General features: G+C 32.2%; 1 protein-coding gene across 3 annotated transcripts in view; it reads right to left on the reverse strand.

Moving 5' to 3' along the window:
* Positions 1-27,356, reverse strand: part of LOC148620029 (rap1 GTPase-GDP dissociation stimulator 1-like) — a 60,307-nt gene that overhangs the window by 17,239 nt on the left and 15,712 nt on the right. For all 3 annotated transcript variants that reach the window (XM_088580603.1, XM_088580602.1, XM_088580604.1), the window contains exons 5-10: positions 17,220-17,366; positions 10,035-10,163; positions 7,424-7,549; positions 6,382-6,525; positions 1,968-2,099; positions 897-1,028 (exon numbers count right to left, since the gene is read on the reverse strand). In XM_088580603.1, the coding sequence (XP_088436729.1) occupies positions 897-1,028; positions 1,968-2,099; positions 6,382-6,525; positions 7,424-7,549; positions 10,035-10,163; positions 17,220-17,366 (810 nt within the window). The remainder of the gene's footprint in view (positions 1-896; positions 1,029-1,967; positions 2,100-6,381; positions 6,526-7,423; positions 7,550-10,034; positions 10,164-17,219; positions 17,367-27,356) is intronic.

Consider the following 27,356-nt stretch of genomic DNA (forward strand, 5'->3'; position numbering starts at 1 on the left):
GACGAAAAGGAGTAGTAGATAGACACTGGATTCCAACTGATACTTAAATGTAAAGTAAAGAATAAAAGAGTCATTAACTACTCAAAGTGAAATGTATTACATACTTTAAAATCTATAGAATAAAAAGATGGATAATATATATGCAAGAAAATTTTTTGAAAGTGAACCTTGGTTTCAAAGATTATCATGGTGTTTTAGAGGAAATTTCTGCATTACCTTGGGGTTCAGAGACTAGCAGAAAAATTAAGAACACTCTCCTTACAACACCCTTGATATTTTAAATGGAGTGTCCCATGTGTATTCCAGTCGTTTTGAGTGATTTCTTCTATCCAGATAAACAATATGGTCTGAGCATGGCAGTGAAAAAGATACATGGAAGGTTATGGAATCAATAAATAAAATACTTTTGCCATATGCCTTATAAGTAATGAACTCAGTAACCATGCTCTGGTATTCGAATTTAGTTCCATAAAATGCTCCTTGCCAAATTGGTTCCTATAGTTTGCTATGGCTTTTATTGACAGTTTTTGTCTAAGAACAGGTCCCTAAATATTCACAGAGATTATTGTTTAAATTTACAAGTTATGATATATTTGAAAAAAAAAAACCAATGCAATGTTCCCATAAGGCATTTTTTGCCTACACTGCTTACTGTAAACTAGAAATAATGTAAGCAAGCACAAAAAGAGAATACCCCACATCTCATAGAATCAAATATTTAAGTTATTCCATCAAAATCCCTTAAATGATTTAAAAGGAATTGCCCTTATCAGAATTGTGGGCAGGCCAATGGACAGAACAGCAGAAAAACAGACAGATTATTCCTATTTTTAAACCAACATTTTTTTGAAGGGGAGTAAAATAAAGTAAAAATTTGACACATGGTATCATAATACCTGGAATGGCTAAGTTTCTAAGGGCACTAAGTACAGCGTGTTGTAGAGTTATATGTTCTCCATCACACTTCTTCAGAGCAGTCAGCAGTCTTTCTACCACACCTTCTTCTACTAACATTCTACAGTGGTCATCTGTAAAATATCAGCACCAGTTTCACTTTCTAATACTAATATTACAGCAAAGGGTATAGTTAGCTTCTCGGAATAGTGTCAGTCTTTCCTTGAATTGTGCGATGATATGTCTCAGGTATCGTAAACATAATAGTTTTCACGGTGTACTAAATATTTGTGGACATAAAAGCATGGAAAATATTACTCACAAAATCAATTATTAACATTTCATTACTGTAACCATTTTGTGAATCCATGAAAATTGAAGTTGGCTAACATATTCACTTGACAGAATATATGAAAATTAGCAATCGAGAAAATTAATACGTATACAGTAGTTATGTGGACAATTAACTAGAAGATTTTAACATTCAATTTTAATCGAAGTTCAATAGAAAGCTTAAATCTTTTGGTGATTAGTTCAGTTAACTTCCTACAGCACTTCAACAGGTAATGGTCATTTAATCAAGGGAACTGCTCAACTCTATTCCATGAAGTTAAGTATGTTACTCGCTGTAAAAATTTTGATAATAATTTTATGTTTTTTCTTATTTTTTTTATTTTAACAAATGCCCAAGAAATTAATAAATATCTTACTGTTTATTAAATACATCAATAGGATTTCAAAGGGCACATAGCCTCATCAGTAAATGATAGGAAACAAAGATTTGGAGTCAAACAATAAGAAAATGGAAAAAAAAAATTAATTACAGATTTTTAAAGAAACATTTTGAGTTATGACATGATTTCAGGCCTGAATGATTCTGATTTTCAAAAAAAGAGTGTTAATGGTACGTTTACAAAATTGGATTATGAAATAAAAGACTTAACTCATAATTACATACTATTAAGCATTTTTGAAAATTTCAAGTTTTGCAAGACCATTCAATATCAGTAAAATTATAACTTATTAAGATAAATGTCAAAGCAAAATGAATGGTTATCTCTTATATGGCTTACCATTCCTAGCAAAATTTCCCACAGCCAGGGCCCCAGATAACTTGAGATGATCCACTTCACTCTCCAGCCATTTCATCATCTCATGGAACACAGGACTATCACCACTCTTAAACAGGGTTGACATACTCTTATCTGAAAATTCAAATAAGTCCTTTACAACAAAACTAAAACTGTAGTTACTTTTTTCCCAATTTGTTCAGTAATGATGTTTCAGCTTTTGTAAAAGTCAGGCAGTTAAGACAGCAAGCAAGCACCAGTCTTGGTAAAGTCAGGCAGTGGGTAAAACATAGTCAAAAGAAAAAAAAAAACACTTTAATTTTTTTTATCACAAAGACTATTTGTGTTACTTTGTTTGGAAGCATCTGATATATTTTTAAGAGATAATGTTCCTAAAAAATTTAAGTAAATAAAAAAATTCTAGATTCAAATAAAATTAATATGAACTCTATCACATTCAGATATTAACATAAAATTCATGTAAATACATTTCGCCAGTGTAAAAAGAGGTAGTGGAAGTCTCATTAAAAAACTAACCAATTTATTTCAGAAATCTATACATCTAATGACATTGGATCTAATTTTACATTGGTAATCTTTTTGAACATTAAGCAATCTTTCTTTTCTGCATGTATCAATTCTCCTTTCGTTGTAATTAAAATTTTTGTCATAGAAGAATCCAAAATAGCTTAATATAACCTTCACACAAAAACAGCAACTGCATAAGTGCTTTTTCATGAGTACAACAGGAATCTTGGCAAAGAATGCTATCAAGATAAATTAAAAGTTGAGAAAAACAAAACCTGAACTAAAATTAAGCATCACTGCCAAATAATTAGATTAATTAGTGTAATTATGCAACAGAGAAAAGTGCAAGAGAACAAAATGATGAGAAATTAGACTGCAGAGCTAGAGTCAATATCTCCCCAAACTGTCTGAAAATTTAAAATGTTCAAATATCTAGCATTCTACCAATTTTTATTGTCATTTAATAGTTAAGTAGTAGTCTTTTTAAGAATCGAGCAAATTCTGTAAAATGTGATACAACCATAAAGGCTACATATTATTTTTTATTTTTGTTATTAAGTTGCTTTATAGGTCTATATGATGAAATGTATAATCATTTGTTCCAATCTGTCTGCTCTTAAGAGATAATGGAAAATCCAATAGTCTCTATTTAGTATTTTAGTGTCATTTACAGAGTTATCTCCCTTTATTTTGCATTCTACAGTACATTCTATATAGTTTTTATCTCCTATGAGGATGGGTTATATGAAAAACCACCTATTACATTCTGTTTACTATGACATTTTAAACAAAATATTAAAAAAAATAAAAATATATAAGCTTACCAACCATGAAGCACATTTAACATGATTCTAATGTGGAGTGATACTAATCAGGATGAATCAAGAGTATTATAGAGAAATTTATGGCATAAGACAAGAAATAAAGTTTATGAAACTCAATGAAAATGCCTACAATACTGAAAAAATATCATTATATTGTCATTCATCAATATATGGCATAGTCCTTGGCCAAAAAATTAGAAACTTAAAATTGGCTCGTCTTCTGAGTTGCAAATCAGTAGTACTGGTTGACAAAGATCATTTGTTATTGGACAAATCAATACCAGGAACAAAATTTCCGGTAATAATTTTTGTTTTTGTTTTTAATGCATTTCCTTTTTTTTTTCATTTTGACGCCTGACTTACATTATGTAAAAATCTTTACCTTACATTTCAAGGAGAAGTATGTAAAATGTTCTGAATATTTTAACTTAGGAGAGTATGAAATTCAAAAAGAGAATTTTTAAGATAAATTTTAGCATGGAAAACTACATTGAGTGTCAATGCCCTGTCTGTTTAAAAGAATAGACCTGCAGCAGTGCTAAGCTTGTCATAAAAGGCGACTAAATAGCACGAACATGTGTGCCCCAGGTGGTGGAATGGGGTACCCCTTTCATCTCATCATTTCATGTTCATATTATCATCTATTTCATGTACACCATCTAAATATAGCTGAAATATTGCTGCTCGGACATTAAACCCCAACAATCAATCAATCAATCAATCTGTCTGTTCAGTGTGATTTAATATGCATATTTCAGAACATAAAAATTTTGCCAGTCTTACAAGTATTTATTTCTTCAAATTTTTTTTTCTGTTATCAGCTTGGTGTAGGTAATCCCTGCATTTTTGTCCAGATAAGCATAATCAATCAGTGATTACTTTTAATGTTTAATCATCATTATCATTGTTTAATCATGGTTAATCAGTGATCATTGTTAACCTTAAGTATTATGGAATTTTACTTCTACTTTAAAGCGATAATTCTTGTCTTGACTGCCTTTAAACTGACACAGACTTATCAACACTTTACATCACTGAAATACTTTTTTATTTGAGTTTCTTTAATCATTTATCAAATTTTTGCTATTTTAGACATCAAAACCTTTCAATAGGGTGCAGAATTGAATCATGCTGCATATTTTACAGATTGTAAACTGACTGATATAAAATACATGTACTCATAACTTACATTCTTTGTTCTTAGTTTTGGCAGCTCAAGCTGAGTACCAAAATAATGCATTTTAAGTACCAGTCTTTCTAAAAATCAGACAGAAGGTGATTCATGCATGTCAAACACCCATTGAATTCAGTTTTGCTTCTTGCTCAGATACAGTTACTGATCACAGAACCAGTCTTAGTTTTTCAGTTGGTTGTTTTGTTTGAGTAGGTTTGAGAAAAAAATATATAGATTGTACATAAAATTGCACTTTGCAAGAGTTATCCTTCTTGATTTGGCTTCATTTGGTTGCTTTTAGTGGGAGGTGAATGTATGATTTTCTAAAAAGTGCAGATCTGAATACAGAAAAGGTTATTGTTATGTGAAAGTATAGCATAGGTAGATTGAATAAGTATCATTTGTTTGGTGGGATTTTCTACACCATGAATCACTTTACCATTGGCAGTGTCTGAATTTTATATGGACTTGTACTTAATTATATTTGTTTGAAATATTTAAAAAAAATACTTCTGAGATAATTTCCACATTTTAAAAGAAACAAACACTCTGTTTCGCAAGATGTTTTTGTCTGTAAAAACAGCTTTAGGTAAAAAGATGTTCAATAGTACAATAAGCATCATGTCACTAATTTTGCAAACAGCACATACAACTTCAAATTTATTTCAAATCTATTTGTTGGTTGTGGTTTAACATCCTATGGCAGTTATTTCATGCATTTCAGGAAGAACAATTGAGGAAGCAATTTTAGCTGAAACATTTTTTTAATGCACCAATAATTTTTTACATCTGATTCGGTTGAATGTCTTTCGATATGATTCTGAAATGTTTTTAATGCAAATATGGATGTGGAAAACCAGTATGAGAAGCCATGGGTATTTTAAAAGGTTGACTGTATTGCGTTGTGACTTCAGAATATTTCAATTCTAATAGAAAAAATAAAACCTTGCTATGTTAAACATGGCAACCATAAAAATGCCAATATCTTGTATGATGTCCTGTAACACTAATTGTGACAATGAGAATTTAATACTTTTGCTGTGGTAAATCCTTATTTAACAAATGAGAATATATTTGCTCAAAGTATTTGAAGCAAATCATATTGATAGTAATATCTCTATGTTGAAGTTTTAGATTTTACTTGAAAATTAGAAGCAAATTCTTTTAATGCCAATAGAGTCCTCCACTTTAATTTTCTTTTTATTAATAATTCTAAATTTCAAATTGATCATGTACTTCCGAGAAAAAAATTGCTAAATATTACATAAGAATAAAATATTTCATCTGAGCTATTATTGTGTTTCAATAAAGATATATTTGTCATAACAATAGCTACAAGATTATGTTAAGTATGTAATGTCACAGGCACTCGTAAATCATTATTGACTTTAGGGTTTGATATAAAAATCTCAAGTTGAGAATTTCCTCATGTCCGGTGTTTTTCCTCGAATCTTCAATTTCAAGTGATCTGATTGGTCAAAATTTGAGTTGAGGAAGGATTTGAGGAAAATCTCAATTTGAGATGTTTTATGAAACCAGACCCTGATTCCTTAATTTGATAAAAAAAAATTGTATTTTCTTCATTTCTGAGCCAATTTACTGAAAATATCACAAATAAATGAATAATACCACTATTTTTAAAAAAAAAATCAACTCAGGTAAAAGTTTAGGCCTATATACTACCCAAGTTGATTTTTAAAAAAAAAATTTCTCTTGATTTCAACCTAAAAAAAGGAACCTATCTAAACAAGACATACACTGAATTTCCTTCATATATATTAAATGTATTTCTCCATTTAGAAACAGGTAAAACTGAACACCAGCTTAAAGCTAACAAAACTTTCAGGTGGAAATAGGTTTGGTTAATACAGGTTTCACTGTATATAATTACCACCAGTGAGCAGAAGAACAAGTAAGTCAGAAGCCATTTTGATTGTCTGCTGACTCTCAGTATCCAGTTTGCCTGTTTTTGATTGGATGATTCTGATCAGGTGACTACTTAAGTTTGTCTCAGCCAACAGGTCCTTAATTTCATCTGAAAAAAAAACCCAAAACAATTACTGTTAAAAATGCAGCTTAATATGAGAAAAGAGGTTAAACCACCAACAGTTGGGGCAAATATGGACACACCATAAGAATTTGACCAGAATCCTTTTGGGCCCTATTTGGCCCATAATTCCTAAAAAAGGTTAAGGTCACAACCCCCAAAATCATTCCCAGCCTTCCTTTTGTGGTATGGCACCTTGTAATTTAATTTCATGAAGATCAATTCACTTATACTCAAGTAACTGGTGATGATGACGACAACAGCATGATACCATTAAATGGATGCATTTTTTTGGTGGTTTATAACAATATCTGTTATCAACACAATCTGAAAAAGATAAAGCTTTTCAGATACTATGGGGCCAAAATCAGGCCTAGCTTCAGTGATTTCATTAAGTTTTCAGAGTCATTTAGCCATAAAGGGATAAATTCATTTTTCTCAATCAACATATATATGTAGGTTATAAGTTTTATGATAAATGAGAATCAAAAATATGTACTTTATATATATATATAAATTGATTTTTTCAAAGCTCTTGATGATATTAAACAATATTCAAATCTCACTAAAAGTTTATCTTGTTTATTTTGGGATTTAGTCTGGATTCTTTTTGTCTTTGAAATGATCTAATAGGTGAAAACTTTGTTTTTATTCTGTTGTCACAGGGAAGAAAACATGTAGTGAATAAATGTAGCACACAAAACTCATCCCATTCAATCTACATTGTAATTAAAAATGAAATTTATGCCATATTAGCCCAAAATGTGAAAGTCGCATTTTAGTAAGAGACATTTCTATTAATACCTTATGACAAATAAATGTGTTATATATAGACATGAAGTAAAGGGCAATAACTCCTTAAAACACATATATTATATAAACTTACCAAACTCTGACATACTGATGAGCATCTCTAGGACAGAATCTGTATGCTCTCCTTGTCCATCAGTCTGTAGCAGGTTTACCGTTGTGGTACATAGGTTTGACTTCACTAATTTTTCCCGACAATTCTCTGAAATATTACAAGGGTAAGAATATCAGATTGTTGTTGTTTTTTTTTTGGCCATACTGAGTAAAAAAATCTAGAAAATAAAATATGCACATCACAGCCCTATTACAAGTAACCCCCTACTCTAAACAGTATGCTTTTATTTTACTTTGGCAGAAATGAATATCTATGCAAACACTTTATAAACTTTCCACAAAATAAAAACTGATTGATTGATTGATTGTGTTTTTTTTTTCGGTCTTACGGCAGCTATTTCATGCATTTCAGGACAAGAACATTTGATCAATCAAACAGACCAACTAAAAACTGAAAAAACTGGTAACATGAAGTTGATATCAAACAACACAGAAAATTGCTTATAATGTATGTCCCATCTATTTCAAGCCACACACCAAATTTAAAATCAATCCATTCATTTGGAACCACAACAAATACAAGAAAATTCAGACAGACGGAGAAGTTGATTCCAATATACCACCTACTCGTTGAGTGAGGGTATGAAACCTGAAAGCATTAAGATTCTTTATGCAGACAGCAAAAGAGGTATGTGCATCTATGAATTACAAATGTCCCTGTTGTTGAAAAAAATGCTTAACCTGGGCCTAATCTTGACACCAATAACAAGAAGAAGTTTTAGTAAATTTTGTTTTAAATAATATCAATATTTATATTTTTGACTGAATTCTATTGCAAAAATTTCTCATCGGCAAAGGCAATGGCAGAAGTGAGCACAAACAAGGAGAATGTTTTGTCCCATTCTCCCTCTACATTAGGCCCTAGTTTAATTTCATGAACCTAAAAATTCATGGGAAAGTTAGATAAGAAAAGCACTCTATGTGCAAACAACTTGAAATGCATTAACCTGCTGAGTGGAATTGGAAACCGCAAGCAAAAATACTGTAAACTCAAAGAACCTTATAACTGCTTTTCATATGCAACAATTACTAAATACGACTCAGATCAATCAACTTGAAAAATAGTTGGAAATGAAAATCCTACACTATGCATACAACTTCAGTACATGAGCAATCATTCCACAGAATAAAAAAAAAGATCCTTGTCCATGATTTACAAGCAATGTGCAGGCTTTAAAAATGAGAACGTTCAATTCAAAAATCATTCATAGGAACTCATCCTTACATTGTTTACATGAAAATTACATCACATAATCTGGTTTACGATAGCTTCCAGATGTCTTCAAACATAATGCATATTAAAATTCTTCTCCAATACAAGAGGTAGTCATTATTTTATCAATAAATTATATAAATTTCCTCTTTGAGAGTTATAAATTTTTGGAAAACAATTTTGACTGCTTATGTCTTTTTAAGCAGCTACATGTGTTATTCTTTATCTCTGTTTGAAAATTGAAATTAATGTTTTTATTGAACATACCCGGTAATTTGATCAACAACATGGCTGTTTATTCTAAAGCCAATAAAGAAATATCTAACTGAACATCAGTATGTTAAAAATTTTATTTAAATTAACTTTTTATGCTACTTAATCAGCTAGTTCCAAAACTTCACAGTTACGACACATATATTACATGAACATTTTTTTATGTTAATGCAGAAAATATTGCTTAGATCTGACCCCTGGGGGAGGGGTTCAGTCTAGAACTGACCCCCAGGGGTAGGTCCAGCTAAGAACTGACCCTCAGTGTGGAGAGTTCAGTAGGTTAAGCAAGAAATTTTGGTGAAACTGAACTGGCCGAGAATGAAGTTTACTTGGCCTTATGATATATTGAACAGAAAAAAAAACAGCAAATATTAGGTGGCCCAGCAGGCAAGCTGTCATGAAATTAGCATCTTGTGAGCCAACAGGTGAGTGATTATTTTTCCTCCTGTTGTTGCAAGCTTTGGTCAAAGAAAAATGTAATCTCTAATCTGAGATGGCAAAGACTGCTGATTTAAAAGAAAATGCAACAGAAATGGGTCCTGAAACCAAGGGAAACAACTCAATGGTGCACTTCACAAATTTTTAATCTTCAATTCTTTTTAAAAGCCAGGAAACATATAATCCATCACTTATTTCATCCTTAGCACTGGATAGGACATTAAAAATTTGCAATAAAGCACATGATACCCTCGTAATCCCTTTTTTTGTGTTTAACGTTCAATAACTTGGAATTAAAAAATCTGCCATATAGGAATTTTGATAAATGCACAGCTATATACCACAAGTCTGTCAAAAAATTATTATCATTTTCCTGAAGTCTTCACAACAGTTTTTAAGTGGTATACATCCATAGATTGGACTCGCTACTCCCTCAATAGTTATAAACTACTTGTACACAAACAAGGTTCAAAGGAGAGGTGTGCAAGGCATACACCCTTAAAATTGGGACTATTTTCTTTCCTGCACAAAATCCTGATTTTTTAGAATTTCTACCCCCAAAAATTTTCTTGTCTTGTTTTGCTGGCTTTTACTTTTATTTTGTCACCCTTAACATGGCATCATGGATTCATCACCACAAATTGCCTACCTGAATCTGCAAAGCTACTGACAGTGAGTAATATCATATTACACAATGCCCTATCAGTCATGTGGTGGGACATATACTGTTCTAACAACTCCAGCACACCATCATCTAGAGCTTTATCCTGTAGACCCTCTGAAAAAAAAACAAAATAATGAAAACTTATACTACATGTGTGATCTGTGGTAGGACATACTGGTCACAGAGTAGATCTTACTATTTTTCAGACAGAAGCAATTCTTGCCAATCTGCTCACTTAAATTTTATTCCTAAATGAAAATCATCGTATGACAGATCAACATCAGTCATCTGTTGAACATTTTTTTCTTAAATTATGGGCATGAACTTGTTTCACAGGAAAGGAAAAAAAATCTGTTGGCGAGAATAACTTGCTTGACCACTTTACTGCTCTCAGCCAGTACACCATCATCTAAAACTTAAACTGAAGACCCTCTCAAAATAAAATCATTGTAACCCATGGAGCAACACACAGAATGTAAGCACAGGCTCACCTAAGTATCATGCATAGATTGACTGAAGTCCATATCATTTGTCAACTTTCACAACAGCGTAAATGATTGATTGTGGATTGGCATCCAATGGTAAATAGATATTTCTTGAAAATTTTAGGCCAGTTGAACTGACTCCCCTTGTTAATATTCCAAAAAGCTAAGTCAGATATTCATTGTATTAGTTAACAGAAACAACAGATCAAAAGTAAGCATATTAACCAACTCAGACCACAACTTCATGCCAACCAGTCATTCATCTATACCCAAACTCCTGCATGCTTGGGTGGGAAGCAGTAACTACCAATTTTAAAGATTACTGTCTCAGCCTGGGGATTGAACCTATGCATGTATGTCCCATTACAGATTTATGAACCACTCCAACTAATGTAGAATGTTGGAAAGTGGATGAAAAAATGTACTGATTACATATAGTGATCTGTAGTGAATAACATGACAGTGAAATATTTTTCAAAAAGAATGTTACAGACAGATAGACTAGAGAAAAACTATTCACCCTAAAACATGTATCATTAGGATTTAGAAATAATCAACTTTGCAGAAACTCAACGTTTTCTAAAAAATTCTATAAATTATTTAATTCCACCCATCATATCATCATCTACTGAAGATATAAATCCTATCTCATAAAATGATGACCACCCTGCTGGTCACAGTTAAGCAAGTATTCTGATATCAAAACCCTTGATTCTCTAGGACCCAAAAATTTACAGCAAGTAAAACAGTAAACTTAAAGGGATAGAGTTGATATACCATGTAAACCATTACCTGATAAAATGTCTCAAAGATTTTAACCTTCTTTCATTCCACAGGTATTTAAATTTGTGATAGAAAATTTAATTCTCCTAGTTAATCGTCCCGTTAATTCATAAGGCAGTTCATCAGGTAATGGCCCTTCTATAAAAGAAAGACCAACTCAATCCCCTGTAGTGAACTTTTTCACTTGCTGTAACACTGAATCATCAACAAGCATTAAATTGATCTTCAGAAAGAGTTAAATGAGTGCTTCATCCATAAAATGAATAAATGCCAGAAATATCAAATACAGAAAGAGTAATGGCCACAAAGGAAGCATTTTTCATGTTTTATCGAGACGTCATAGAGCTTTAAATGTTCCTATCTCGCCATTGTGATGAAAAATTACATAATATAGCTGAGATATCATTTAAGTGTTTAGTCTTAAAAAAATAGGTTACAGATGATGGATATTCTGATATGCAAGATCTCCATCATAACAATTTGATTTAGGACTGGTCCTTTTAGTACTGGTTGATTTATTTCCCTATTTAATTTTTTTCTAAAGTTCTTTTCTTTTTAAATTTTTTTTGTCTTACTATAGAATGAGATAGTTTACTTTGAAGATAAGAATATGTGACAGTGATGAGAGATGCTGAAAGATGTATGGGAGTTATAAGTACATTGAAAATTTAATTGTTAATTTCCTACCATGCAGCCTTCTAAGAGCAGTCAAGGACATACAAAAAACCTAGTATTATCCTTACAAGACCTGTTCATGCTACTTGATGAAAATCTTTATTTTTGGTAGTATTTTATGAAAATTATCAGTAAAATCCTGAATTGTGTTATATTTAACATACATGTAGGTACTATGGAAAGTTTCACTATCCATACAACATAGTTTTCAGTCCAAATTTGTAGAAACTGAGTACAATCCATAAAGATATACATATCTCTGCCTTTATTAATCTCTGGGTGTCTTGAATAATCAAATTTAATTTTTGAATAAAATACTTTAATTTAAAAAAAAGAAAACATTTGCTAACTACAGGCATAGCCACTTATCAGTCTTAATGGGATGATCACTTTGGATGAACTATATATAGACCTTAAACAGGTAAACAGAAAATCAGGTCAAAGTCAAGTGCACCTTTTGCAAATAATACAAAGTCAATCTGTTCTACAGACCTAAAACACTCCTGAATTTATGTGTATTCTTCTAATCAAGAAAATTATTGTAAAAAGATGAAGAAATTACTTCTCTTTTTCTTCTTAATTTATGCATTTCCAGGCTCCTGACAGGTGTGAGATAAAGTGTTCTCTTCAATGGAGACTTTTTGTTCTTAGCAAATGATTGCTTTGTTTGAATTCTATTGTTATGTTGCCATCAAAAACAAGTTTTTTTGCTATCATGTTACACATAAAGAGCATGGTTATTTTTCCCAAGATAAGGTACATACAAAGATAAAAAGTTATAAGAGAAACAGAATCTACATTTCTGCACTCTTGATAGCTGAATTTTCAAAAATTAAATTGCTTTGCAAACTTCACACTTTATAGATTTGACAAATTTAAGTATTTGAATGTATTTTTAATGGTGAACTTGAAATGAAATTTCATATGAGTCTAGGACCTGCATATATGAAATTTCAATGGTCCTTGTTCAAAAGTTGAAGGTCCTATGTCAAAAATTGAAGGTTTTGGACCTCAGACTACACCTAATATCAACCACCTGGTGTATGTCCATAGAGCCTGTTCTTGATTTGACAACCTATTAGCAAACCATGAGAGGTTGGTGGTTTACTTACAGCTTTATGCATAAAACATGAAGCATATTGTCCATAACATATCCTGAAAATCAAGCTCCTGATAGTAGTATTCTATTTCTGTTGGTAAACAGATATGAAATGTCAGTGTACTGTAGGTCACATGTAAGTCATGGTAAGAAAGATGCTTACAATGCAAAGTTGATACCTAAATTTTGTCTACAGTGTTATAGGATTCCTGAGAGTTTTCACTTTCCCTGAATCATTTTTAGAAAAAAAAATCACTTTCTCTGAATACAAATGAATGCTAAAACCAGTGAAATTAAACTTTCTCTGGGCCAAAATCTACTTTCCACAGGTGATGGGAAACAGAAATTCTAGAACTCTTCTCTACAAAAGTAAAATCAGGTTATAACCTTTCTGTACCCTCCACAACCAACACTTGGGGGTATAAATGAATCCCATTGTACTGTTAGTATATTAGCAGCTCCTCAGGAATCTTCATGAAGGTTAAGCATCATATAGAGAAGTATGTGAGGCAAAATACAGGTTTATGAGATACTGTGAAAGTACTTTAATTTCTCAATACCAATTTTCATGGATTAGGGAGGTAAAACAAGTTTGTGGATTCGTGAATTTGTGGTTCTGAGGTTTTCAGTATTCACATGGATGGGATTCCCCTTTTCATAGGGAACCAAATTTCGTGGTTTGTCCTACCCCAAAAAAAAACCACGAAAATTGGTACATCACAAACAATAATAATTTACCAGTACTTGCCGAGTGAGATAATCCAACTTAGGAGGTTTTTATACTTTAAGCTTGATAAAAAAACTCATACGTGAAAAATATATGGTAAAGTATCATGTGTATACCATGCGAATGTAAGAAGGTCATTATTGTGGGATGCACAAACAAGGAGACAAACCAACTTAAGGATATATCTGTTTCGTTTCAAGTTAAATCCATCTTTTTTCACACTGCCAAACTGGTAGATTCATTCAAATAAAAATATTTTTAAGGGATATGATTTCTATGAATTCTTTAAAAAAAAAAGAATGAGTAACAGTTGTACTATTTTTCCACTTTTTTCTTATGACACTGAAAATAGCAAAAATCAGCAAGACAGAGAAAACACTTTTTTATTGACATGTAATTTTTTCCACCATGTAAATCAAAATGTAACTTTATTTCTAAAGTCTCTGATGTGTGTTACTTTTATAAATTTAAACAAGCCTTGTTGCACATATAAACAAATGTACATGAAAATTAATGTCTTATATCAATATTAACTGAATCAATTTAAAACAGTTACAACAGCAAAACTGACATAAATAATTCATGAGAATTATTAATTATTGAAAAACTATGAACTATAAATGCCAAAACAATTTATCTCCAACTGACAAGATTACCAACAACATTGGTATGAAAAGATGACAGGTATACCAATTTATCAATCAATCAATTAATGATTGTAGGTATTCATTCATATTAGATGAATGATGCACAATGTCAGCTGGTGCAACCAGGGTCATTTATAAGTCAGGTAAGATGCTGACATTGCAGATTCTGTTGCTCTTGTAACATGACATTGTTGTTCTTGATCAGGAAGAATTTGCTTATTTCCTGAAGATAGCAGTCTTTAAGTATAAGTCTTTGTAAAAATCAGGCAAAATGGAAAAATCCTGATGTATTGCTGTTCTGGATCAGGAAGAATTAACTATGTAACACTGACTACTTCCTGAAGATAGCAATATTTTAGTATAAGTCTTTGTAAGAATTAGGAAAAATGGATGCATTTCAAAAAGTCATAGATTTAACAGTGTAATTTCACTCAAAGATATCTTCTTTGTTTAAAATGACCACAATCAATGGTAACTTTTGATTTTTTTAAAGTAAGATATTTAGGTTTTTATTCTAGAAATATTCATTGGCAGTGCATTTCAATGAATTCATAACTCCTTGTAATGAAAATGATATGGACAATTCTGTCCTGATGGTACAGATAGTCACATTACCCTGTCATTGTGGTTGGTTATTTCATATCATGTTTCACTCACTGCATGATTCTTACAGAGACTGACAGTTGATACTTGTCTCAACTTAAGAGTTCTCAGATTCTGAATATAGTCTAACAATTAAGAGATGAGTCTAACAAAGTGCTATAGTATCCAATGTCTGGGTATTTAACCTGATAATCCTGGAGCAAAAGGGACAGTAAAACACTTCCTTATTTCTATTACATGTCAAAATCTGTATCACATGTTGTATAAATCCAAGACTCCTATATTTCCCTAGGGCCACCAGCCTGCGGGGTGATATAGGTAGAGGGTTGATACAGCATGTGATATCAATTATGATATTAATGTACAGTAATAATACATATATTATGGTACAGTAATGTAAGAGTAATCAAGGGAACCAAGGTTATGGTGGTAATCAAAAGAATGCAATCCAGGGATAAAGACCAGACATGGAAAACAGACATACACAACAAAGAATATAAAGTAACTAAAATCATACATACAAAGTAACAAAAGCAAATGAGCAACTTGGACTCCACTAAAAACTGGGAGCATGGACCAAGTGCACCAGTAGGGTAAGCGTCCTCTGCTTTTCTAGAAACACCCGCCGAGTTGCTCATAAAAAGTCAAGTCCAGGGTAGACAAATGAGGAAAGGAAAACTATGACCCATTGAATAAATCAGTACAATACATATACCAGGCAGTTTACACTTCATGAACATCAAAGGGATTTATAAACAATAAACTTCCCAAAGTTAGTTATGCAAGCTTAACTTGGTCAAAAATTAAAAACAATCTTAAATATTTAATTTCTAATAGCTTCTAGTCAAAACTAAGTTGTATCCCTTCATCAAAGCCTCACTTAATTTAGAATTATCAGATTTGTGGACTGCAGACCGAGTGATGCTAATGATGTCACAATATCAAGTTAGGCTATGGCAAAAACCTATCTTGCCCAAAAGGTTAATAACAAATAAAATCAAATTATTTTGCAATATAATGGTATTGTGTCAACTATATAGACTTCAGTCTCAAAGTGTGAAATTGTTATCCCCTGTGTGCAATTTTTCCACAGATAAATTGTACCAAAAAATATTAAATAGCACTCCAGCTAAGGATCATGCAAAATGTGATTCATTGGTAAGAAGCCTACATATTTTTATTTTTGATATTTTGTTTGAAATGTCATAGTAAACAGAAATAAACATGTGGTTTTCCATATAACCCTGTTCTTAGGAGATTATATAGAATGCACTGTAGACTTCAAAATTAAGGGAGATAACTGTAAATGGTGCTCAAATACAATAGCCCCGTGCAGGTCCGGGTGTTAAAAGAATAGGCCTGCAGCAGCGCTAAGCTTGTCATATAAGGCGACTAAATGGTGCTCAGAAACCTAGCCGGGGACTAGGTGCTCTGCCCACAGAGCAACTGGGATGTGTGCCCCAGGTGGTGGAATGGGGTACCCCTGGCGTGTTACATGCTGGGGTTGTCAGGCTATAATACGGAAAACCTGACCGCAAACCATAGTGGTGCACCGTGTTGGGAAAGATGCCACGTTCCTCGCATGTTAAAGAACCCTGCTGTGGTATTCGATAGGAGTAGGAACCTTTGCGCTCCGCCACAGAAGGCTAAATTGCCCTACCTTACCCATCCCCCCTTTTTCCAGTGGCAATCAAAATTTGTCGACCCTATTATTCTTGTGACCCATCCTTTTTTTTTTTTCGTTTCATGTTCATTTTATCATCCATTTCATGTTCATTGTCTGAATATAGCTGAAATATTGCTGCTCGGACGTTAAACCCAAACAAACAAACAAACATCAAATACAATAGAATCTACTGTATTTTCAATGTCTATTATCTTCTAAGAGCAGGCAGATTCAAATGAATAAGTAAACATTTCATAGTATAGACCCATAAAACAACTTAAATACAAAAATAAAAATATGTAGCCTTTTTTTCAGATTTTGCATGATTCTTACAAAGACAGCTACTTAAATTCTAACAAAAGTGTTTATTGTTAGTAACTATATCACTTATGGAAGGACAGACAGCAGTACTACACCATAGTGCTTCTCTCAAAAGACAGGAGCATTCATTGTTTTTTTTTTTAAATAAGTATCAGATACTTTACCATGTGTGTTGGTTAAATTGAGCAGAAAGCCACATGCTATAGTCCGTAACCTCTCAGCTCCCTCTTCTTTACTCTTTATCTTGGATCTGAGCAGAGACAATAACTTGACCATTCCTTCACAGGAGTCTACAGCATTTCTTCCTTCATCTGTAATAGTAAACAATCATAAGTCAACTTACATATAATATAAATATACTATTGTACAGTACTATTGTACAGTACATAGTAACAATACATTAATTACTGTACAGTACTGTAACAATATTTTACTGAACAATACTGTAAATGTACAGTATTGTTATAATATATATACAACTGTTCAGTGCTGTTAAAAATATAATACTGTAAAAATACATATATATAGCTAAACTGTACAGTAATAATATATATATTATGTAACAGTAATGTAACAATACATTTACTATTGTACACTACTGAAACAATATTTATACAATACTATACAGTAGTGTACCAATACATGCATTACTGTACAGTACTGACACAATATTGTACAGTACTTGAATAACACATCTGATATAGCACGGTACTGCAACAATGGAAATATTACTGTACAGTGCTGTAAAAAAAATATAATACTGAACTGTACTGTAGAATACATAAGATTCTGAACTATGATACTGTAGTATGCATATATTACTTAACTGTACTGTAGAATACATAAGATTCTGAACTATGATACAGTAGTATGCATATATTACTTAACTGTACTAAAACAAAATATTTACTACTGTACAGTACTGTAACAATGCATATGATAATTTACAGTACAATATAAATACATGTAGAATATAACTATGACTGTAAGACTCAGTCACAATAATATTATACTCTTTATTAACTTTAAAGTGTCAAAATTCTGAGATGGATATGGTGAAAGAGGCAACAACCCCACCGGTATGAAAACTATAACTAAGTTCTAGATAACAAGGAAATGATCAAAGGTTGAAATTAATTATACATCACACTTCTTATAAAACAATTAAAACGTATATCAATTACAAAAATAACATTAACACCAGGAAATACTAAAACATACAAAACAGACAGTCATTTTTCAAATCATATTTACAACATTATCAGAATACTATAAACTATCTATTCTACAGGATATAATTAGACATAGAAGGCTTGATTTACTCTAAAAATTGATACTGATCATAAAGTATGAGGAATTCAAAGAGGAAGCACAAAGATAACCAATAGCCCTTTAAGCAGCAAGACATCCTATACAGATCTATCATAAACCATCTTCAGATTTGTCTTAAATCTTCCAAGAGGGTATCATGCACAGATTCACACATGTCATGTTTTATGAGGATCTTCTTCCTTGATAGCAAATTTATATAGTAACAAGTATTATCTTTTAAAAAAACATTATACACTCTTTTTTTTTTCAAATGCAACTAAGTTATCAGTATTTGGCCATTCCGGAAACAGAATTGTGATCAGGTGACCTGCTGTTCCATGGAAGAGCCTCTTTAAGGTCAAAGGGTAAAAAGCAAAACTATACCAACTGCGTCAGAAAAGGCTGCCCTAAGTTCGTGATAAACTATCCCCCTTTATAGTATTTAAACTTGGATAACTCGGAAATGAATTATAGGAAAACAACAAGAGGCTGTCAAATTGACAGCAAACTAGATTATCCAGCATTGAAATTAAAGCTGTGAAAATTAACTGCAGAAAGTTTTATGGAGTGATCTTTTGAAGATACAGGAACATATCAAACACAACAACAATCTACGTACAACTTACAGAATTAAACATGGTTGCAATTTATAATAAACATGGTTGCAATTTATAATAAACATGGTTGCAATTTATAATAAACATGGTTGCAGTTTATAACATGGTTGCAATTTATCATAAACATGAATGCAGTTTATAACATGGTTGCAATTTATCATAAACATGAATGCAGTTTATAACTTGGTTGCAATTTATAATAAACATGGTTGCAACTCAAACATAAAAACAGTCGAAGTCCCTATTTTTGTATCACAGAGAAAAGTCTTGCCTGTTCGATATTGTCGATATAATGGAGTGTTATTTATATGTTATTTTTTGTGTTGCTTTCATATTTTGTATAATAGTATGAAATAATGAAATTTAATTTTTGTGTTACCACTACAAAGTGCACTAGACTAGGGGGTATATGTGTAAAAATGGCATGAATTTGTGATGTAATGATGGTAATGCATCTGTACACCAAATATCATTGACTACGTATAAGGGGTTCATGTTGAAATGAACTTATCAGAAAACTTAATGCTAAGTTTGTGGATACCGTCGCCACCACTGCTGCTGTCACCAGAAAAGCAAAACCTAAGTCTCGCCTTCTGTGACGTTCATTTCAGGCGAGAAAAAAACAGGGAAACAACATTTGTAAAAACTGAACTTGACACCAAAGAACATAATCAAACATGAAAAGAATCTGCCAAAAACATTTTTTAAAAGTTATTGCACTTACAATATTTGGCAGATGTCCAGCCCCATGCCCACCTGCCAATTACATCCCAAAACTAATGATCAATTTTTTTTCAAACAAAGTCTGATAAAAAATGAAGAGATCGCCCTTATATTAAGACACACATTGTAACCAAAAAAAGTGTTCTAGAGTTATGATATAATAACTGGTCAGACAGAGGGTGTGTGTATAAAAATTGCATAGTAAAGTTGGTAGCCTCAGTCCTACTACCAGGCCAGATTTTCCAATAACAGTTTTCCTGTGCTTGCTTTGATTCACAAGATTTTCATACATGCTTAGTGCTACCTAACATTATTATAATATCAGTCTTAGTAAGAATTATGCAAATTCTGTGATATGTGACACACCCAAAAAAAGGCTACATTTTTATTTTTGTTATTAAGTTGCTTTATATGTCTATATGATGAAATGTATTATCATTCATTCCAATCTGTCTGCTCTTAGGAGATAATTCAAATTGAAAATCCAATGGTTTCTACTATATTTTAGTGTCATTTACAGAGTTATCACCCTTGATTTTGAATTTTACAGTGCATTCTATATAATTTATATCTCTATTAAAGAAGGGTTCCATGAAAATTAACATGTTATTTTATATTTACTAAGAATTGTAAACAAAATGTAAAAAATAAAAATATGTAGGCTTTCCAACCATGAATCACAATTTGCATGATTCTTAGATGGAGTGCTACTTAAGATGCATTAAACAATGAAGAGTCAAACATGTTTTCACGCAAACCAAACTGTATTCAGCAATAACCTGCTTAAAAAGACTAAGATTGAAATATTCCTGTGCAGTTCATCCCATGTAAAATGAACCTGCATATATAGACCACCTGTCTTATAAGACCAAGATTTTACTTTCCCGATGAAGGTCACTTAAAACAGGTTTGACTATACATAACAGTAAACTCCTGGTAATGTCTGTGACAACCTTCAAACATGGACAATATAGTTTTCATTAAAACCGTTCTTTATTCCCAAGAGATAATTCTGAGTTCAGCGGAATGTCACATCCGATACTACATTTGTAACTTAACATCCAAATGACAGATTCTTTTTTTCAATAACCTACAAGGATTTGGAAAAATAGATGTGTTTACAAATACATAAAAATGGCTGATAAAGAAAGGAGGGGGTCAACAGTGTACCACAAAATGTCCATCAAGAGACTTGAGGCTTATCAAAGCTAAAGAAAACAATTGTAGAAGATAACATGGATTGTCATTACAGCACATATTTTATTATATTTCTTAATTCAGAAGGGTGTACTCTAGTTTTTCAGGTTTGTCATCATACAAAATGAACCTTGGAAAGTTAATTTCATATCCTTCATTTAAACTCCAAAAACAGTTACTTTAAACATACATTTGTATTAATTTTTGCTATTTTGGCGATGGATTGAAAAGCGTGAAAAATAGTACTCAAAAATTAGATTTTTAACACTATGTAACACTAATCATTTTTTTAAAGCGCAAAAATTGATACCTGTGAATGTGTTCACTATAAAGAAACCACGAAAATTAGCAACCACAAACAATAAATTTACAGTATCTCAAACTTAATCTTAAGGGTGAAATTTTATAAGATTCACCAAAACTTTGATTCAATTTGTAAAGGGTGCATTCTATTACCAACAATGGGGGATGCAGAAATTCCAAAAAGGGGGCTTGCAAACTGGCCTAGGGAGCTGCTCCAGTGATTTCCAGTTTGTTCTGTATAATCAACTAAACTTTTGAAGCATAAAGGGGGAGCCTGGGCCACCAGCCCCCTTGGATCTGCCTAAGACCCTTTTCAATAAGTAAACATTTACCCCCCTCCCCTTTTTTTATAACTTGTAATGTAAATTCCATCAGTCTGCTTCCTGATTACTCAGTCAATCAAGAAGTAATGAATTAAGACTGACAATAGAGCAACCATCTGAATCATCAAAACATTTGGTAATATCTGCCAAATTATTTCTTATCTTACAGATTTTCTAAGATTGTAAGGAAATAGCTGAAGGAAGTAATTCAGTAAAATCACTCCCATTGCTTTCAAACCCATTTTTGAAATTACGCCCCTTGACAATAATCCTTAGAAAAAGAGGGGTGCAATACATTGGTTGATGGACTTTACTTGAAACTTGAGCATATAAGGGATTTTTTTTACTAATATATAGCCTGGATCTAGATCTTGCATATAAGAATGCACCCTCCCAGGTAGTAAAATGTTTCCTCAAGAAAATTTGGCTTTTATGCCAGTATAAATGAAAAAGACAACAACTTGAACAAGACTATCAAGAAAATGAATTCCCCAATGGAAATTAAGTATGAAGAGACATACTGATACTGATGGCATCAGATTATGCTATACAGTCTATTCCATAAATAGAATCACTGTCTTCACTGTATTTTGTGATATTGAATTTACCATAAAAACTTATGTTTATAATATATATTTTAACCATACTTGAAGTATGGTCTGTGAAAGGATTGGGGTGTGATATAGGATATGCGATACAGGTCTATAATGAAAACAAGATTTTAATTTTACACAGACATGACATGACAGACACATGGGCAAAACAGAAAGACAGACAAATAAAAAGACAGACAGACAGAAAGAAGAATGGCCCACCATATGTCCAGGAATCATAAAATTGTTGTATAAAGATTACTCTCACACATTTTTCATTTAATCACTGCAGTAACTTTTATTACAAAACAGAATAAAAAAGTATAGATAACAGGGGTCAAAATAAACACACTCCCCCTGGGTCAGGGCAAGCCAATTTCATGATGGGCAGGTCTAAGTGGAACAGCGCTTGCCTGATGGGCCACCTATTTCTTATTTTTGTTTTTTTTCCTCTTCAACATATTATAAGGATAAATAAACCTCTCAGGACCAATCCAAAATCGGCAAAATGTGCCTGCTAGACTAGCAAGACTAATGTTCTTATTTCTATCCCTAAGATATACATATTCTTGTAAAACAAAAATACAAAAATTACAATTACAAACATGTTGACATGGCAAGTAGAAACTCCAAACATTCATAAACAGGGTACCAGTTGCCAAGCCCTACTACGGACACCTCCTAGAAAAAGAAAACTGGGACAACAAAGACTAACCTGGATAACTTGATAAAGAAATAAATGAAAATAGACGCAGCGGGACACACTATACACCATCTATCAATGGACAGAGTGAGATGGAGAGAAATTGCTAGTGGCCTACATGTATAGGTTCCACCATAAGAGGGCCTAAAATCCAGGATTCTCAATTTCTGACCTAGGACCTTTGAAATTTCATTTTCTATGATCCAGGAACTTCATGCACATTTGTATACTCATTAAGTGTAAGCATGTGTAAGAATCAGTTAAAATGGGAAAAATCAGAAACATGCATGTAAAAACCCTACCGATCTGACAATATAATTTCACTCAAGGATGTTTTCTTTATTTGAAAAGACCATTATTTGATCACTGCATCACTGGATTTTTCTCAATAGAATGTTAGAAAAATGAGGTTTTTGACAGAGTTATCTGCCCTTGAAATATTAATTTTCCATGCATTTCAATGAAATTATAACTCAATGCACTAACATGATATGGAATATCTTGTCTTTTTTCCTTGCTTCTGATGATGCAACTAGTCAAATTGAACTTTCAAAATGGTGGGTTTTTTCATACCACGTTTCACTCACTGTCTGATTCTTACTGAGATTAACACTTTACACTTTATTGAGAACTTCTGAGTTTATTCAAGTGGATTTGAAAAAGTCCAGGACCTCTGCTCTTGATAGTAAATTTAGACCCTTGTAGTGGAGTCCAGGACCTTTACTCTTGAAAGTAAATTTGGACCCTTGCAGAGGAGTAACAAGGCCTAAGTCAAGTATAAGCCATGAATTGATTCTTGCAACAACAATCTGGCAACCATTCAAAGCACACAGATATTTTTTGTAAAACAAAAAGGAAAACACCATTTATCTGATCTTCCGTCAGGAGATTTCTAATTAAAACATAGGATATAGTAATTAGTCTTCTTTCAGAATTAGTGCTTGATTAGATTTCTGATAAATGTGACTGATCCAGCAAATTAATTAACTTCTTCAGGAAAACTTCTCTTAATATGTGAAAAATTGAACACGTACATTTAACTATCTTAAAAAATCACATGAAGTTTCCACGTTGTTGTTTTAGATATACCCTCACTCAATCAAAAAGTTGACATCAGACAGCAAACAAAATCGCTTATCATTTATGCCTACCGGTATCTATACAGAGCCATGTACCGCATTTGTAATCAATCAATCCATCTGGGGCCAAGGCAACTATGACATAAGTTCAGGTGAATAGACAGACAGACATGGCTATTTCAATACACCACCCATATGTAGAGCAAGTACTATATAGATAATACTTCAAGTACAGAACTTAACCTAAAGTGTGACAACAGACATACAGACAGTTTAATACATAATAGACCCAAAAAAACTATTCACTCAAATTCAAATTCTTGCTTAAAGTCCCCCCCCCCACCCTCCACCCCATCCCAAATAAAAAAGAAGACAACTGATGATTCTTCAGTCTATCAGCGTGTCCAAAAAGAGGGGTCTCAAGGCCCCCCACTTATGCTTGAAATATTGTAAAAATTGAAAACATTGGAGTGCCCCCTCCCCTTTTTCAAACCAGTCTGCTATTCCCACTTTTTTCAGAAATTTTGGATCCAACACAGTTAAAAGCCAATTTGAACCCCAGTAAAATAACAAGGACAAAATCCTACTTCGATTTATGGCCATAAATGCTCAGCTGAATAGTAATGAACACACCCTTGCATTCAAACTTAGTCATATCATTCAGGAACATTACGGGATTACCATCACAATGAATGCCATACAAAAACACTGTTATTACTCAATATGGGATAAATTGCACAATAAAATAAGTGAAATTGCCTTTTCTCTGTCATAACAGATATTTCAATTGTTCTGAATATCAAGTAATTTCCATAACATAGCCAGATAAGCTGGAATTTTCATTGGCAAAAGCTTAGCCAAATATACCAAATAAATTGTTGGATTATATGTAACTACTTGGTACTTGAAACTTCAGTCCTGGGAAATTGGCCTGTTGTTGGTGGGCTTAACCCCCAGCCTATTTAGTGTTTAATATTATCTCTAATTTATCAGAATATAGAGTTACCATATTAATTTCAGTAAGGGAGTGTTTTTCATTAAAATCCTAATCCTCCAAATTCAGTAACGATTGATTGATTGATTGATTATGGTTTTTAACATCCTATGACCGATATTTCAAGCATTACACATTTAGAAAGATTGACCAATCAAACAGAACCTGTTTGTACTAGACCTACATGCTAAACTGGATCTTTATAGTGCAAGTTCACAGAAGCAATAGCCTGCAAGTATCTAGGCATGCCATCCCACTCAGACACGTTATTATAGATAGGCATCAATATGAACTTACTGCAGCAGTGGTCACTGATTTCACAACCCTTACTGTGAAAGTACTATTTTTAAAGCGGTACCAATTTTTGTGGTTTTCATGGGTAGGCTAAACCACGAAATTTGAAGTTCCCAACAAAAAAGAAGAATCCCATTGATAATTATACTGAAAACTTTCGAAACCATGAATTCAAGAATCCACCAACTTTTGTTTCTTCCCTGATCCGCAAAATTTGGTGTCCATGAATTAAAGTACTTTCAGAGTATTATAGGGATGAATTTGGGCTCCATACCCAAAAAGAAATATGTTGCAAATTTTCCAAATTTCAGAAGTAAAATTTCAAACTGTGACTTGATATATCCTCTTAAGATTACAAGGGCGGAAGTTGATTTTCTGAATTAGTCCATTGAAAACTACTGTAAACCAATCTACAAGTATTTCCAGAGAGATTTATTTTATCTAATTTTTGAAAAAAGAAAAAAATGGCAGAAATAAATTACCATGATGAAGTCTGTTGTATAGTCTAGAAAATACATCAGTGAAATTGAACTGATATCTTGAAATGCGTGTTTATGGATTTATGGATCGTTGTACCGGTAGTTAATATAAGGTGGTCAGTTTTGCTAATATGAGTCTTACAAGATAAACAGTTTATTCCGAGTTTGGTTTAGACTTGTTCACTATATTCATATAAACTTGTAATTCATAGATTATTGTCTCAGGTTCATTTAATTTGATTACAATTTTCCCATGGCAATTACAATATATGATTATTTAATGCCTTAAATCAAACACAGATATTGATACGAGATGATGAAACAGATAATAAAATAATAAGAGCTGACATTTAGAACTTCAAATAGAATAACTTGTTTTTTTTATTAACTATTATTTTTCCTATGAAGCAGATGTCTTGAGTTCTGTTGTACTGAAATATTTCAAAATTTCATAACAAATCTAGCTTCAAGGTGACATATGAACTTTTTAACAATTTTATGATCTATATACCTTATTTATTACATAAACCTAATATCAGAACAATGAAATGAACAGAGGATACACAAATCTTTACTTATCAATCAAGCGACTGCATTTTAAATAATCATTTACAAGAATATCCAGTACAGGGCCAATGTGATTGTTACCAATTTATAGTTTTTGCCTTTATACATAGGCAAATGTGTCACACATGAGAATCATATGGTTTGCATCATATGATTATCAAATAAATCAAGCACCATATGATAATCATATGTTTCGATTTACATATGATAATTGCATGAATATCATATGATAATGATAATCATATGTTTTTTACAAACATATGGTTGTCATATGTTTTCATATTTAACATATGAGAATCATATGATAATCATATGACTATCATATGTTAAATATAATATGACTATCGTATATTAAATATCATATGATTGTCATATGATTACCATATGATTATCATATGAATCGAGCACCAAATGATTATCATATGCAGCACATTTGGCTGTGTATTGCAACATAAATTTCCTCCTTTTGACTATTGCCTAAAGTTTACCCATAAATTCAGCAATTTTTTATTACCTTTTATTCATAATGGTTTAACTGCATCTTAATAGAAAACTGGAAAAACTGTGACAAGTGTTCACAAGGTGATATCCCCATCCCCTAGTCAACAAATGACTCCGTCTATATTTTGCATCAGGAACCCCAAGAAGTCATTCAGATTGAAAACAAAATAGAAGCTTCACAATGGTATTATGAACTATGTGATAAAGAATGTGTTAGTTTTATCGAATGCCTTCAGTGGTTTTAGAGGAGTTGCAGAATAGAACTGGTGATTGGCGAAAAGGACAGATGAATGAATGGACAAAGGGATGGATGTACAGCATGATCATTAAATACTTCCATCTTTTTAAACAAAGGGTATAATTAATTAGTTGTGCTAAAGCACAGAACATCTCCGTCCACCCTTTTTAGGGGTTATCAATCGTATCAGTAATGGAGATGTTAAAGTCAATGTCAAGAAATATTTTGTAAGAGAACAGATTGGGTCTGACAGTCACCAAATGAACTTTTTTAGGTACCATATTTAACTGAACAATTGATAAGTACGCTTTAAACTTTCTCTCAAACTTAATTTAAATACCTATTTCAAATATCCTTGTTAATTGTCCACTGAACTACC

The sequence above is a fragment of the Perna viridis genome, chromosome 4 (assembly GCF_037379345.1).
Source record: "Perna viridis isolate PV_CMFRI_1.1 ecotype Kerala chromosome 4, ASM3737934v1, whole genome shotgun sequence".
In the NCBI taxonomy this organism is placed as follows: domain Eukaryota; kingdom Metazoa; phylum Mollusca; class Bivalvia; order Mytilida; family Mytilidae; genus Perna; species Perna viridis.